At 48.8% G+C, this 15,078-nt stretch overlaps 1 protein-coding gene across 1 annotated transcript; it reads left to right on the top strand.

Annotated features, from left to right (window-relative positions):
* The first annotated feature begins 985 nt into the window (after nucleotides 1–985).
* On the top strand, nucleotides 986–13,174 carry LOC118833120 (deoxyribonuclease-1-like 1). Its single transcript, XM_036740512.1, has 10 exons — nucleotides 986–1,061; nucleotides 2,734–2,916; nucleotides 3,075–3,221; nucleotides 3,585–3,673; nucleotides 3,770–3,856; nucleotides 7,311–7,411; nucleotides 7,668–7,780; nucleotides 7,896–8,053; nucleotides 8,200–8,290; nucleotides 8,493–13,174. Exons 3-10 carry the CDS (start codon nucleotides 3,081–3,083, stop codon nucleotides 8,619–8,621), a joined length of 909 nt encoding a protein of 302 aa, XP_036596407.1. The 5' UTR covers nucleotides 986–1,061; nucleotides 2,734–2,916; nucleotides 3,075–3,080; the 3' UTR covers nucleotides 8,622–13,174.
* Nucleotides 13,175–15,078: the final 1,904 nt, after the last annotated feature.

The following is a 15,078-nucleotide window of genomic DNA, read 5'->3' as shown; positions in this document are numbered from 1 at the left end:
AGAGGGTTTAGAGGGAAAGAGAATGAATTCTGCTTTGGATATGTTGAGTTTCCGAGGTCTACTGGCCATCCAATTTACATGTCTGAAGGGTAGTTGGAGATGATCTTTTGTGCCTAGGATGGGTTCCCTTGGTATTCTGGAGATGCTGCTGATTCCCATGTCTGATGGCATAGCTGATATGATGTAATGGAAACTAACGTTGCATTTGGAGGCAGAGGAGGACCTGGGTTTGCTTCCCAGCTCTGCTCCTTTTAATCTATGTGACACCTTTGGGGAAGTCCCTTCCCCTCTTCTGGGCCTCATTTTCTTTTTCTGTAAAATGAGGGGTTTGAGTTCCTTTTTCTAGCTCCCTATTTATGGTGGCATGGGTGCAGGAGGCACCCAACCAGCTTTGGGCACATGGTCCCTGTGTCAGACAGCTGGATTGGGGTAGGGGTGGGGGTGAGGGCGAGGCGGTCAAAAGCATTTGGATTGATGGTTTACTGTGTGCCTAACGGGCGCTGTACTGAGAGCTGGGATACAAAGGCAAATGGCAGGCTCTGTCCTCCAAGAATTTGCCGTATAGTTTACAGCTGTGTTAATTTAAGGTGACACCTCCCTGCCTCTGATCAGCCCAAACTCAGGCTGCTAAGGAGACAGGAAAGGTAAGGCAATAAGCCCTTATATAGAGCTACTCCGTGCTGGGCAGTGCTGCCAAGGGCTTTTTACAAATGTTGTCTCATTTGATTCAAGTGAAGCTGCCCTTTGTGGAGGTGTGGGAGCGCTGCCAGACTCTCTCCGACAGTCCCGGTCCCTTAAGGGTCCTGGGGTCCCCCTCCCATCCCCAGGCCTCCTCAGGTTTCTGTCCCAACATTCCTGGGGGCTGGCTCTCCAGCCCCAGTCTGGTCCAGAGAGTGGGTGGAGACTGGCTGAGGCTTTGTTCCTTCCTCTCCCCACCCAACCAGCAGGATGGGGTGGGGTGTAGGCAGGCGGACCAGCCCGGAAAGGGAGAAGGAACCTGACTGGGAGAGGGGGCCCGGGGCTCCGCAGGAGGGCAGACGCAGCTAGCAGCGGCTCCTCAGGTAGAGCGGGCTGGCCCAATGGTCAGGGCAGGGAGTGGGGAGGCTCCCTCAGGGTTGACCTGAACCCGGGTCCTGCTCCAGGCTTGGGATCTTGGATCAGACATATACTTCTTGGACTGGCCCCTAATGCCCTGGGCAGTGGGGGTGGGGGGGAGGGGCATTATGTTGGGCCATACGAGAAGCAGGCCCCTCTTTTCTTCACTTGTCCAGTCCAGGGATTCTCTGCCCCCTGAGACAGGGCCCTAGACACTGAGATCTTGAGGGACACTGGAGTTTGGGGGGCAGCAAGGCCAGGATTTTCTTATGGGTGTCTTGAAGGAAGGGAAAGCTGGCGGCGGGGGGAGGCGTGGGGGGGGTGGGGGGGAAGTTTGGGGGCAGGCATATTTCCTGCCAAGGGTGCTGTGGCCAAAGCTCAAGACTCCTGTGGCTCAGTCTCTTTTCCCCTACTGGTTCCAGGGCAGCACCCACCTCCCATGGAGCATGCCCCACCTCATTTCCCCCAACCTACTTGAGACTGATTTAAAAGTGGGGGGAGAGAGGGAGAGAGAAAGAAGTCGAACTTTCCCCTGGACCAGGAGCCCTGGTTTTCCCACTGATTCACTGTGTGATCTTGAGCACATCTCTTAGCCTTTCTGGGCCTTCTCTGTTTAATGAACAAGTCTGGACTGGCTGCTTTCCAAGGGTCTTGCCAGGCCCCAAACTGTGAAGAAACATGTCTCTACATTTGTGTACATGTTTTGGGAAAGAAAAATGATCACCAATGTGCCTGTGGGGGAACAAATATGAGCACCCAGAGGAGAACATGAGGGCCTCCAGTGGCACAAAGGGAGGAGGATGGGCAAGCAGCACTAAGGCACTGTGAGTGTCAGGGACAGGTGGCAGGGCCTCTGACCCCTTTGGAATGGTGAGTGTGGCTAGGCCCAATTCACTCCTCCTATTTTCTTGTACCTTTCTGGGTCTGGGTTTCCTTATCTGCAAAATGACCCACCAACCCAAAGTAGCTTAGTGGATACAAGGCCAACCTTGAAGTCAGAAGCCCTGGGTTCAAGTTCTGTCATCCTTGGCTGTGATCCTGGGCCAGTCATCCAACCTTTTCAGTGCCCCTGGGCAAGTATCTTGGTCTCTAAGATTAGAAGCTATAAACATGTTCATGGGGAGGGAGGTTCCACATCAGGAATTCCTTCCACTAAAGAAATCCTAGGTACAGACCTTCCCACCCTACTCCATTCCCTCCAACCCCCTGGAAATGGAGAGAGTTTGGCTTCCACATTCCCCAGGCCCTAGGTGAGATGACTGGATGTGAAGATGTTCCTTAAACTCCCCAGCATCAGGTGAATGGAGTAGTATTATTCTTACTAAAAAGAAATTAACAGACAGAGAGCTGGAGAGAGATAGTGAGAGATAGGGACAAAGACACAGAGAGAGGGAGAGACTTACAATAATACTACTGATACTTATCTGATGCTCAGTGTAGAAGGTGTTTCTTCTTCATAGGTCCAGTCTATAACCTTTGACTAAGTGCTTTTACAAACAACTTGTTAGAGCCTCACAGCAATATTGTGAGGTAGCTATTATGCATAATTTTACAGATGTGCTAACTGAGGTGCGGAGTAGTTAAGAGCTGAGGATCACACAGCTTATTGGCACCCAAATCCTCTCTACTGTGCCACAGGAAGAAGGCTAAAAGCTCAAGGCGGGATAGGAGTCCTTGGTGCGCAGAGGATCGGCTGCCCATCTAGCTTGACCGCCCAGGGCAGTCCTCGAAAACTGCCCAACCTTCCAGTGACAGCCACGTGGCTGCCTACCTGTGAGGTGCCTGATGATTCAGTGAGAAGCCCACCTGTGACTCTCCCAGGTCCTTCCCCTTCTCTCTTGAACAATATTAGCCCCAATGCCACCTCCTCTGGAGATGAAGGGGCTACTTTTTCAAAAGTGGACAGTTGGGTTGGAGTCCTTTGGGAAGCATCTGGAGCCTGTTCCGTGCTCATGCTCCGTCTCTTCCCTTCTTGGTAGGCAGCCATGCCCAGCCCAGTCCCCATGCTGCTATTTAGTCTGCTCTTGGCAGGGATGACTAGTGCCTTCCGGATCTGTGCCTTCAATGCCCAGCGGTTGACAGTTACCAAGGTGGCGAAGGTCCACATCATGGAAACTATGGTTAAGGTAAGCATGACAAAAGAGACTGAGACCCAGAGAGGTGACTCTGTGAGGTCACCTCACTTTGAACCCCCTTCAGCCCCTAATAGGTAATTTCTCTAGGTCTCAGTTTCTTCCACTGTCAAGTTAAAGAATATTTTCTAAGATCCCATTCATCTCTGACATACTATGTAGGTATGTCCAGAATTCTGGGCATGGGCTAGGAGTGGAGAGAAATGCCCCTTTGACCCACAGCAGTCCCAGTTCTGAGTGGGCACTCAGAGAGGGACAAATTGGGGCTAAGACCTGCCTTTGGGGCAACAGGCTGAGGCAGAGGATGGTGTGGCCTCCTCGATGCCATTGGGCAGTGACCACTGTTGTGTCCAACAGATCTTGGCTCGGTGTGACATCACGGTGTTGCAAGAAGTGGTGGACACCTCAGGTGATGCCATTCCTTTGCTGCTCAGGGACCTCAACAGGTAGGGAAGTACAGCAGCCGTCGCATGGAGGTTGGGAAGCTCAGGGAGAGCTGACCTTTGGGAAGGGGGAGCTTTGATCCTGCCCTTCTCCATCAGGTTTGATGACTCTGGCCCCTATAGCTTCCTGAGTAGTCCTCTGCTGGGACGCAGTACCTACATGGAGAAATACGTCTATGTGTACCGGTGAGTGCAACATCTCTGTCCCCATTCTCCCTAGGACAGGCCACCCCAGGCTCATTCCCCCATGAGGACTCCTTGGGCCAAACAGATTGAGTTGTCGGTGAGGAGGGACCTCAGATCTGCTGCCACAAGGCATATGGGGTGGGAGGAGAGAAAGACCACTGCAAGGCCACTCTGGGAAAGGCAGCAGGGCCAGAGGGAACTCACCTGAGGCTCAACCACTGGAAGGAAGTTGGCTGTTTTAACTGATTATTCTTACCAACCTGATGCTAAGTTCAATTGTTTAGGCCTGCAAGCTCAAGTGCTATAAGTAACCTCAAAATCATGTCAACTTGGGGCAAAGTGCCAGCTGTTCTGTTCTAATTCCAGCTGTGTCCTCTGCTTACCTCCCATCCCCTTTCTCCCCCCAGGCCTCTGTCTAATCCCTGGCCTCTCTTTCTAAAGCCTTTTAACAGGGAAGGTGAGATTCATATAACAAACCCTGCTGAAAGTAGACCTTGTCCTCCCTCCTTAGCTCTGAGCCAATTTTGTGTTGACCATGCTGTTCCTAAAGCACAGATGGCACAAGACTAAGGAAAAGAGACTGGTTTTTCAACCAACAGACCAGTGAGAAGCAATCCCCTTGAGAGACTGATTCCCACTAATTCCCAAGAGGTTAACCCAGTTCAAATCCTGCTGACCACTTTCTCCCCTCTAGTGGCTTCCACCTTTTCTCTGAACCCATACAGTCCACATGACACACTATTCACAAAGTTCACTTAAGTCTAGGCTGCTCCTTAGTGAATGTGGCTGCCCACTATGCCTATGTGGATGGTGTGGGTGGTCTGCCTATTCCTCTTCAAGGTCCTAGAGAAGCTAGGCATCTCTAATCTGCTTCTTACCTTCTCCAGTTTGAGTTCCATGTCTTTTCCTCCAAGTTGTCACTAATGTTCTACCTCTCTCATTCTTTGACCCCTTCATTGGTTTCTTATCTGTAGAGGCCATGTGGCTACATAGCTCTTTTTCTCCCTCCCTTCCTCCTTCCTTCCAGGTTTGGGTGCAGGCCAATGCCTCTGTGCCTGTGTCCCTCTCTGATTCTTGCATGCTTGCTCCTGCTCCTTCTTATTTTGAAAGTTAAGCCGAAGGGAGGAAAAACCTTTGGTGTCAACTCCGCAATCTTTCTTGCAACTCTGAAGCTGTGAGCTTGAGTTCAGTGCTAAGGAACAGAGACCTACAGTGGGCCAATGAAAGCCCAGGACCAGAAGGCCCACCTTGTCTTCATGGCCCTGGGGAAGAGCTTCCATTTTCATTCTTCTGAGATTGTGGTATGTGCTGATTTTCAGCCACGTAGTGTCCCTTGATGAAAACAGCATTGCAAAGATGGTTATTTCAGGGAGAAGCTTGGGCTCATTGGAGATGCTGCACAATTTCCCAAATCCTTCTCTTTAATTCTGGACCAGCTCATTGTCCATCCACAGTGTCCAAGATACACATATGTGTGTAGATGTACACTTATGTGTATATGCACATAGCTGGATCAGTTCTGTGGGCTGTGCATTCAATTGCATAACCTCGGTTGGATAATGAGTACTCTTGACCCTTGCCTTATCCTGTGTGGATTGATAGGTTGAACTCTCTTGAGTGAACGTGGATCTTAAGTCTTTGCCCTGGTTCCTAGTCTTGACTATGACACATACATAGAAGACACCTTGTAGGATAGAGTGTTAAGTTGGCATATGGATTTATTATATAGTACAGTGGGATTGCATCAACTGTGTGACCATCAAGGTTCTTTGTCCTCCTTCATGCCCTCAGCTCTTTCTTAGCCATTGCCCCTGCACTGGGTGAACCAGTCCAACTCTCCACTATCCTCCACTCTAGAATCCTTCTCCCCCTTGTCCTTGCTGATTATGTCTCACCAAACCCTAACCTTGGGTCCCAGCATCTGTCTACTTTGCTTATACTCATATGCTGTTGAATGGAGGTGAGGAAAATCACAAAACCTGCTAAACGGGCCCATTACATGTGTATGTTATCTAATCGTGAGGGAGTCTTCTTGAAATGCAGCCCCTCAATGGCTTCACAACTCCATCACCTCCAGCATGGATGTCTTCGGCATGTACTTGGTTTGGTTTTGGTTCATCCCACCTGCATTTCCAGTGCTGTCTCACTCCTTATACTGCGCATTGGGAGCTGCAATGTTAAAGTACAAAGGAAATGGACTACTCCTCTGTCGTTGAGGGAGAAAAGAGTTATCCAGAGGAAAAAACAGAGCAGTTAGGTGGTGTTGCAGGGGTAGAGCACCGGGCCTGGAGTCAGAAAGACTCATCTTCCTGAGTTCCAATCTGGCCTCAGACACTTAGTAGTGACTCTGGGCAAGTCAAATTAACACTGTTTACCTCAGTTTCCTCATCAGTAAAGTGAGGAAATGGCAAACCACTTCAGTATCTCTGCCAAGAAGATCCCAAATGGGGTCTTAATAGAGTCAAACACAACTGAAAAATGACTGAACAGAGAAAGAAATGCTAGCTGAGCTTCTCTGATTTTTCACTTGTTTTGTGGTCTGCCTTCCAACATCATCCTCAAATGTTCGAAGGCTAATCTGGCTTAACTGGGTCTCTTGTCAAGTTTTCTATAAACGTGTTTTTCTCTTCACTGCTTTTCAGTGTTTTATGAGTTGAGGCTTCTTGTAATCTATCATCTTCTATAAGACTATAGAGGACTTCATGGTCTAAACTGCTGTTTCCTTTAGCTGCTACATTTCTCTCTTTGGCAAGGAGATCACACTGGCCCAGATCTTTTCCAGGCTGTTGGATCTCCTTCTTAAGGTAATTTGATTAGATTAGTCATAATTCTCCAGAAAATGTTGCTAGACTATGTGGAGGTGTGCCCCTGTCTTCATTTTCCAGTGCTAATCGATTGCCAGCTTGGAGCTGTTTTAATCGAGTCCCTTCTCGTACTTCCCTTATTTTTGTACCCAGGTGGTAGATTTGGAAATGACTCCCATGTCAGTCAGGAGCTGGTTCGTTCCTGTCTGTTAAATGACTCTGTTCCGGTTTTTTGGGATGTTATTCACTGCTCATCATTGTTAATATCCTTCTGCTAATGCTGTATGTGTGTGAAGCTTCTATAGAGTTTACGAATCTTTGCCTGCTTGCTTTGCCTGCCTTTTGCCTGTTCTTGATTCTGAACAGCACATGACCAATTTTTCACCATCCCTCCCTTTTAGCTGGTAACAGGAGAATGTGGAGAGTCCAAATTCCTTCCTCCCTTTCTGCCTCCCCTTGCTTTGCTACCACTCTTCGTCCCCCAGTAGGCTGGCACCTTCAGGTCTATTGTCTTGCTGTAGCAGGCTTTGAAGGCCATTTCCAAAGAAAAGCCCTCCAGGACTCAGAGTACATTCAAAAGGGAAAGTGTGTCTTCTGGGTATTCATCAATTATACTTTCCCTCATTTTCCCCATTCTCTGTCCCCTACAGATCACACAAGACCCAGGTCCTGAATGCCTATGTGTACAATGATAAGATGGATGTCTTTGCCCGAGAGCCATTTGTGGCCCAGTTCAGCCTGCCCAGCAAGGGTATGAGTGGAACCTGGGCAGTGCCATAGGGACATCTGGAAGAGGGACTGGGGGAGGCTGGAGGCTGCCCAGACACCAGTGATTGGAACATATTGTGAAAGTTGGTGCAGACTGCTCAGTTTGAACCCAGGGTGTGCAATGCTGGCAAGAAAAGGAAGGGGAAGGGACAGAGGAAATGGAGTCCAGGAAGATGAGAGGGACAAAGGGGAGGGTTTGGGGATGGATGGTCCTCACTTTGCCTTCCTCACCTCCATAGTGCTCCCCAAGCTGGCCCTGGTGCCATTGCATACAACCCCCAAGGATGTGGCAACTGAGCTGGATGCCCTGTATTTCGTCTTCCTCAACGTCTCCCAGCAGTGGCAGAATGAGGTGGTGGCAGCTTGGGGGTCTGGGAAGGGTGCGGGGAGGGGATTAGTGGGCAAGTTTGGAATAGGTATTAGGTTGGATCCCCTGGGCCTGACCCCAGCTCTTGTCCTGTCCCCAGAACGTGATACTACTTGGGGACTTCAATGCAGACTGCTCATCACTGTCCAAGAAGCGTCAAGGGGAGCTGGTGCTCAGGACCAAGCCAGGCTTCCATTGGGTGATCCCTGATGGGGAGGACACAACTGTGAGGGATAGCACACACTGTACCTATGACAGGTCAGTCCTCCTGCCTGGGCCTTGAGGCTGGGCTCCCTGGATCAGGTTTCTGGGGGAGACTGTTTTGGGTTTAGCATTGGGGCAATTGTAACCCCTGATTGATAACTCTTTCTCTCCCTACCTCCAACCCCCTGTCACTCTCTCAGAATTGTGGTTCATGGAGAGCACTGCCAAGGGCTGGTGAAATGGGCTGCTGCCTTCAAATTTCCCCAAAGCTTCCAGTTGACTGAGGCTGAGGTAGGAGTAAGGACCAAGCTTGGGAAAATGGGATTGGAAAAGAGGGTCCTGAGGGATAGGGGATGGGGAGAGTGACTGCAGGTAGGGATGGTCAGTTTGAGCTGCTGCCAGTTTGAGCTCAAGACTAGAGAGAAATACTTGCTGAGGACCAGGTTTTGAGGCAGAATGGGGCATGACCTCCAAATCTCCTTCCTGTCCACAGGCTCTGAATATCAGTGACCACTATCCTGTGGAGGTAGAGCTGAATGGGTCCCCAGGTTGGCCCTTGGTCTACATCCCTGTTAACCTTGCTATGCTGCTGCTGCTGACTGGACTGGACTCTACACTGTGAAAACTTTGGCCTTTGCGACCCTGGCTTCCTCATCTTGGGGACCTCTCCAGGGACTGACTTCTCTCTCCTTCTCCATATCCCCAATGTCTAGAATCAAAAGTGCCTTTTTCTTGACTCCATCAGAGCCAGGACCCAGCTCACTCTCGCCCTTCTTCTCGCCTCCTTCGTGAGCACCTAATCTTCTGCTTCCATTCCCGCAATATATTTATTCATTTTTGCTCCTGTGACTTGGAGGTCAGGGAGGGAGGTGGCTCTGGGACAAGGCCCCTTCCTTCTCCTGGCCTTTGGGGTCATGGTCTCATCCATGAGACTGTATTGACTGCATGCAGGGGCTGTCCCATACCTCCGTGAGTGTTGCCCTAAGAACTCTGCTGGCTGCCAGACCTGGTGGGCCAGGTGTTGACTCAGGAAACCATGGGATCCAACTACAATGCACACTCCTATATCCCCTACTCAGATCTGTTCCTTTTGGAGTAGAGGCCACAGTCTGAGAGTTGCCCACCCGTCTTGGCCTCAACTTCCCCACTAGGAATTCGGTGGGGCCCATCGCTGTCCCATGGGCAACTGAAAGCTTCGGGGGGCTCTCAGGGATGCTGCATGACTGAAGTCCTCTGGACTAAAGAAACAGGGTCATCAGTGCCTCACTGAACTCAATTCCTTTGTCTCGATTTCCTCAGCCCCCCTGTTTGCTAGGAGTCAGAGACTGGTGCCTAGCTCTCACCCCCTTGCCCCTCACACCTTTGCCAAAATCCACCCCTGGCTTATTCCTACCACCAGGCTCCTCCAACATTGCTACTATGCAGCTGGAAAAAACTGGAGGAAGTCATTAAGAAACCATGGGTCCCTACAAATGAGGGGTTGTCAAAGCCTACCTCAGCCCTTGTTACCCAATCGTTTTTACTCTTTCCTCTCTCTGTGTTGCCTTCTGGGGAAATGACAGTCTCTTTCCTCCTCAAGTCTCCCGTAGCACCTTCTTCCATGTCCCTGTAGCAGAGGACTTCACCCTATACTTCATTGAGGCCATTTGCCATGAACCCTCTTCTTCCTTTTGCTACATCTCAAAACCCCTTGACATCATCCTCCATCTTCTCCTTCACCTTTGCTTCATATGAAGAGGAGGCCCTGGCCAAGACAAACCCCTCCTTTTGCACCCTTGACCCCATCTTCTTCTGTATTCTCCAGTAGATTGTCCCTCATTCCCAACAATCATTCCTCCATCCTTCAATCTTCAATCTCTCCCCACCTATGGGCTCCTTCCTCTGTTGTCTACAAACAAGCCCAGGTGTCACCTCTCCTTCTCCTTTGACCCTTTTATCCCCACAGCTCTTGAGCCCTTTCACATCCGAAACCTAGAGCAAGCTGACCACACTCAAGCTGACCACGCTCATTGCCTCCACTTCTGCTCCTCTCACTCATTTGGTTTTGAAGTTTACAAACCATTTTTTGTCTCTCATTGGAGCCTTACAGCAACCCGGTGAGGTCAGTGCTCTAGCACGGGCTATCTTTCATCACCATTCAACTTACCAAGAAACAATGATGCAAGGAAATGAAGTCTCCCTGGCGAGAAGTGTCATGGGTAGAATAGGAACCCAGGTCTTTCTGACTCCAGGTTTAGGCCTCTGGCCATTGTGCTAACATCCCTTGACCTTGGACTTGGGAAGTTCTAGTTCTGGGTCATTCATTCTAGTTCCCACTCATTCGTTGCTCACCATTGCCCGGGCTCATGCCTCTACTTGTCTGCTCTCACTTTTTAAGGAGCTCTCATTCTTTTCATGGCTAGAAAAAGCTGGCTCAACTCGTTGCCTCTACTTCTCCTTTTGCTCACTGCAATATGGTTTTTAACCTCATCATTTAACTGAAACTGCTCTCTCCAAAGTTCCCAACGATCTCTTAATTGCTAAATCCAAGGGACTTTTCTCAGTCCTCATCCTGGTCAACCTCTCTAGCATTTGACACTGTTGACAATCCAGCATCTGTCACTTGACTACCTGTGTGACCTTGTACAGATCACTTAAGCTCCCTGGACCTCAGTTTCTTTATTTGTAAGAAGAGGAGGTTGGACTGAGTGATCTACAAGGTCCCTTGCAGCTCTTAGTCTGTAATCCTATGATCCGCCTCTTGGATGCTTTCTTACCTCTGGGTTTTTATGACACTGCTTGCCTGGTTCTCCTCCTAACCTATCTAGCCACTCCTTCGCTGTCTCCCTTGCTAGGTCATGATCCACACCTGCCTCCTAACTATGGGTGTACCCTAAGGTTCTATCCTTCTTTCTTGTCTCTCTATACCCTCTCTCTCAGTGACAATCAGCTCTCCTGGGTTCAATGATCATCTCTATACAAATGGCTCTCGGATATGTAAATCCAGCCCTGGGCTCTTCATCATGAAGCCCTCCTCCAACTATCACCTAAAACTCAATCAAGCAATAAACCAAGCAGCATTTAGTAAGTGCCTACTCTGTCCTGGGTCCTCTTCTCTTCTTTTCTCTCTGTATACTATTTCATTTGGTGATTGCATCAGCTCCCATGAATTCAATGATTATCTCTATATAGATAACTCTCAGATCTGCTTGTCCAGCCCCAATTTCTCTAAATCTCCAATCTTGGATTTTCAACTGCCTTTTAGACATTGAAAACTGGATAAACTTAATATCCAATCTAATGCCAAATCCTGGAGATTTCACCTTTGCAATATCTCTCAAATACGCCCCCTTCTCTCCTCAGACACTGCAGGCCCTCATCACCTCACACCTGGACAATTGCCATCATTCCAGGGCTGAGGGGGGAGGTTTGCCTGCCTCAAGTCTCTCCTCACTCCGGTTTATCCTCCTCTCACCCATCAAAGTGATCTTCCTAAAGCTCATTCAACAAACTCCAGTGGTTCTTCATCACCTTCAAGATCAAATATAAAACCCTCTGTTGTCATGCAAAGCCCTTCATCCCCTATCCCCCTCCTACCTTCCCAGTCTTTTTATACCTTAGCCCCCAACATGTACTCTGATCCAGTGACACTGACCACCTGGGTGTTCCTCAAACAAAACCCGTCATCTTTCAGCTCTGGGGATTTCTCTGGCTGGCTGGCCCCCATGGCTGCAACTCTCTCCATCCTCAGCTCTGCCTCCTGGCTTCCTTGGAATCTCAGCTAAGCTCCCACTTCCTGCAGGAAGCCTTCCCCAGTCCTCCTCATTCTTAGTGCCTTCCTTCTGTTGATTTTCTCCAATCTAGCCTGTCTGTATCTTGTTCATACAGTTATTTTTGTGTTTCTCTCCGTTAGATTGTGCGCTCTTTGAGGGAAGGGACTGGTTTCTGCCTTTCTTTTTTATCCTCAGCTCTTGGCAGAGTGTCCAGCACATGTTGTTCTGTTGTTTTTCAGTCGTGTCTGATTCTTTGTGAGCCCTTTTGAGGTATTCTTGGCAGAGATACTGGAGTGGTTTGCCATTTCCTTCTCCAGCTCATTTTACAGATGAGGAAACTGAGGCAAACAGGGTGAAGTGACTTGGCCAGGGTCACACAGCTAGTATGCGTCTGAGGCCAGATTTGATCTCAGGAAGAGTCTTCTTGACTCCAGGCCTGGTGCCCTGTGGACTATGGTGCCACCTAGCTGTCCCATCTGGCACATAGTAGGTGTTTAATAAATACTTTATGACAGGCATTGTGCTAAGTGCTGGGAATACAAAATAAGGCAAAAACAGTGCCTTGCCATCAAGGAGCTCCCATTCTATTAGGGTATATAACATGTAAATAACTAGGGCCATACAAGATTGATGCCGAGCAGATGGGAGATAATGAACTAGCAGCTAAGGGTGCAGGGAGGGGACTGGAAAGATCTCCTGCAAAAGGTCACATGTGAGCTGAGTCTAGAAGGAAGCAAGGGCTTCTATCATCCCAGATCAGGGAGGAGCTTGGGGAACAGATCTAAATTGCCTACTCCAGCAGGGGTGGACAGGAATAAGGGTCACACGTCAGGACCTTTGAGGGGGTTTGGGACTATACCAAAGGGAAAGGAGGAGAAGCTTGCTAGAGAAAGCTATTTTCTTCTATGTCATCAGCTTCTAGAATTTGCAATAGCTGCTAGACCCTGGGCTCCTCTTGCCTCTGCTCTGCTGATCTCAACTGTCTGGGCCTCCTGGCATGGTAGATTTGGAGAACACTGGTCGTGTCTTCCAGTCCTCCTTCAGTACCAACCCCTAGCAAATGATCTGCATGAGGCAGCCTGACTGCTCCTACCCTAAGGTCAGCTGCTGTACACCAAAGGCAATCTGCAGCCCCTGCTCTAATGTCAGCTTGCCAAGCACCCAGAAGCCCATCTAGCAAGTAGCAGTCCATAATCCCAAGGGGTCATGGCATCCCAATGGTTGCCAAGAAGTCTCTCTCAAGGTCTTTGGAAGAAAAAGAGAAAGCCAGGTCTCTAAGCCCTTGCCTGGGACTCATTATTTCCCTGTCTTGCCTTGGTGGAAGAGGAGATTGGTGTAGTTTTATATCACAATGTCTCACCATTTTGTTTTCCTTGTAGGAACATCCAAGGCCTCTCTATTCCCCACAAATAGTAAAGCAGCACTTCAGAAACACGTTGTATGTGAGTGTGTATGTGCGTGAATATGTATATGTTTGCATATGAATGTGTGTATGCATGCATGTGAGTGTTCATGTATGTGGATGTGTATATTAGTATGTGTGTGCACACATGTGAGTGTGTATATGTGTGTGAATGTGCACTTGTGAATGTGTATATCTGTGCAGATATGTGCAGATATGGATGTGAATGGATGTATATGGTTGTGTACTGTCAACCATTACTAAGTTCATTCTTAGAAAGACAAAATTAGTCAGAATATGAGTGTTCATTTCTCCCAAAGCTTGCAGAACATGCATATAGAGATACACATGGGAGCTCATCGTGAGATACTGAACTCAACGATGGACAGACAAAATAGACCTTATATCTTCAGAGTTAATTCCTTCTCACCCCTCCCTCCCTTCCTGGCTCAGGATGCCTATGTCAGCTAAAATTATGGTCTCCATATGGTTAACCATGATATGAGAAAGGAATTTCCTAAGTGAATAGGTCATAAATACACTAAGATATGAGAAGTGTTAAAGTGTCAACTGAAATTATAGACCCAGGATGTCTCTGTTTCTTTTACCATTAATATGGCATAATATAGTATATAGTAAATGACAAACAGGAGTTTTCCTTGATGCTAGCGGCTTGACCTGAGGGTGGCAGATGTCTGGAGAGGAGAGAGTCTTAAGGCAGGGAGCCCAATTAGGGTCATAGGGCTAGAGCCCTACGAAAGGGACCTCCAAGGCCAACCCAATTTTTCAGCTAATGAAAGCGAGTCCCAGGGAAGTCACACAGGTCCTGAACATCAGAGGTGGGATGTGAACTGAGGTACAGGTGAGAGATGAGGTGGGCCTAGATGGCGATGGGAGTGGCCAGAAGAGGAGAAATCCCAGAGAAATTGTGAAGATCGAAATGCCAAGATTTGGCTGTAGTGAGGGGGACTCAGATTGTGAAGCAGGGCAGTGGTGGTGCCCCCACCAGCAATAGGGATGTTTGGAGGGAAAGTGAATGAGCTGTTTGGGGCATGTTGAATGTGAGATGCCTATGGGACATCTAGCATTAAATAGCAGGTATACTGCTCATGTGCTTGTCAAGAAACTCTCAGGGCCAGTGAGAAGTGTCTAGCTCCAGAGATAGTGGGCTCCTTGAGGGAAGGGGAGGGGAGCTGTATAGCATTCTCACACTTAGAAGAATTCTTGTGCAGCAGTCAGGGACCCCAGTTCACATCTGTTTCTGGAGGTGTGGTCAGCTTTGGATTGGTCTCAATTCAAGACCAATTCAGACCAGCCAGCACATTGAATAGCTTCCTTGAGCTGCTGGGGAACTGAGATTTTCTAGTTCTGCAGAGAACACAGCAATGCCTTCCAAGCATTGAGCTTTACTCATTGGTCATTCTTAGGGTAACAAGATCAGTCAGGTGACTGATTGGAGGGAGGCCCCTGCCAATCCATTGGTCCAAGGAGGGGATATAATTCTTTCATTGGCCAAATTGAACATTCGAATGCTAAATCCAATTGAAGTTAATGAGGGCACACCTCAGACAACTAGCCCCTGGGCCTTTGGGGGATGAACTAAATAGGGTTAAGTCATTGTGTCAGTGTCTACTGTGTGTCTTTGGTGTCCTTTGGCATTATGTGTGTGCGTGTGTGTGTGGTATATATACACCTGTTTCATACTTGATTCATATTGTACATTGGGTAGCTTCCCCTCCCCCGCAAAGAACTAAACATGAGCAGAAAGCTAAGCATCAAAGAATTTGTCCCTAGGGCACCAGAGTGGGGGAAAACAGGGCCAAAATATGTGAAAGGGGGAGCCTAGCCTCCCTTTTATTAGCTTCTGGGCCTCCCTACGACTGAACCCAATTGGGATGATTTGCATGAGTGCAGAATAGAGGAAC

The sequence above is a fragment of the Trichosurus vulpecula genome, assembly GCF_011100635.1.
Source record: "Trichosurus vulpecula isolate mTriVul1 chromosome X unlocalized genomic scaffold, mTriVul1.pri SUPER_X_unloc_2, whole genome shotgun sequence".
NCBI classification, from domain to species: Eukaryota; Metazoa; Chordata; class Mammalia; order Diprotodontia; family Phalangeridae; genus Trichosurus; species Trichosurus vulpecula.
The sequence above is the reverse complement of the archived record's forward strand: the minus strand, read 5'-3'. Positions and strand labels throughout refer to the sequence as shown.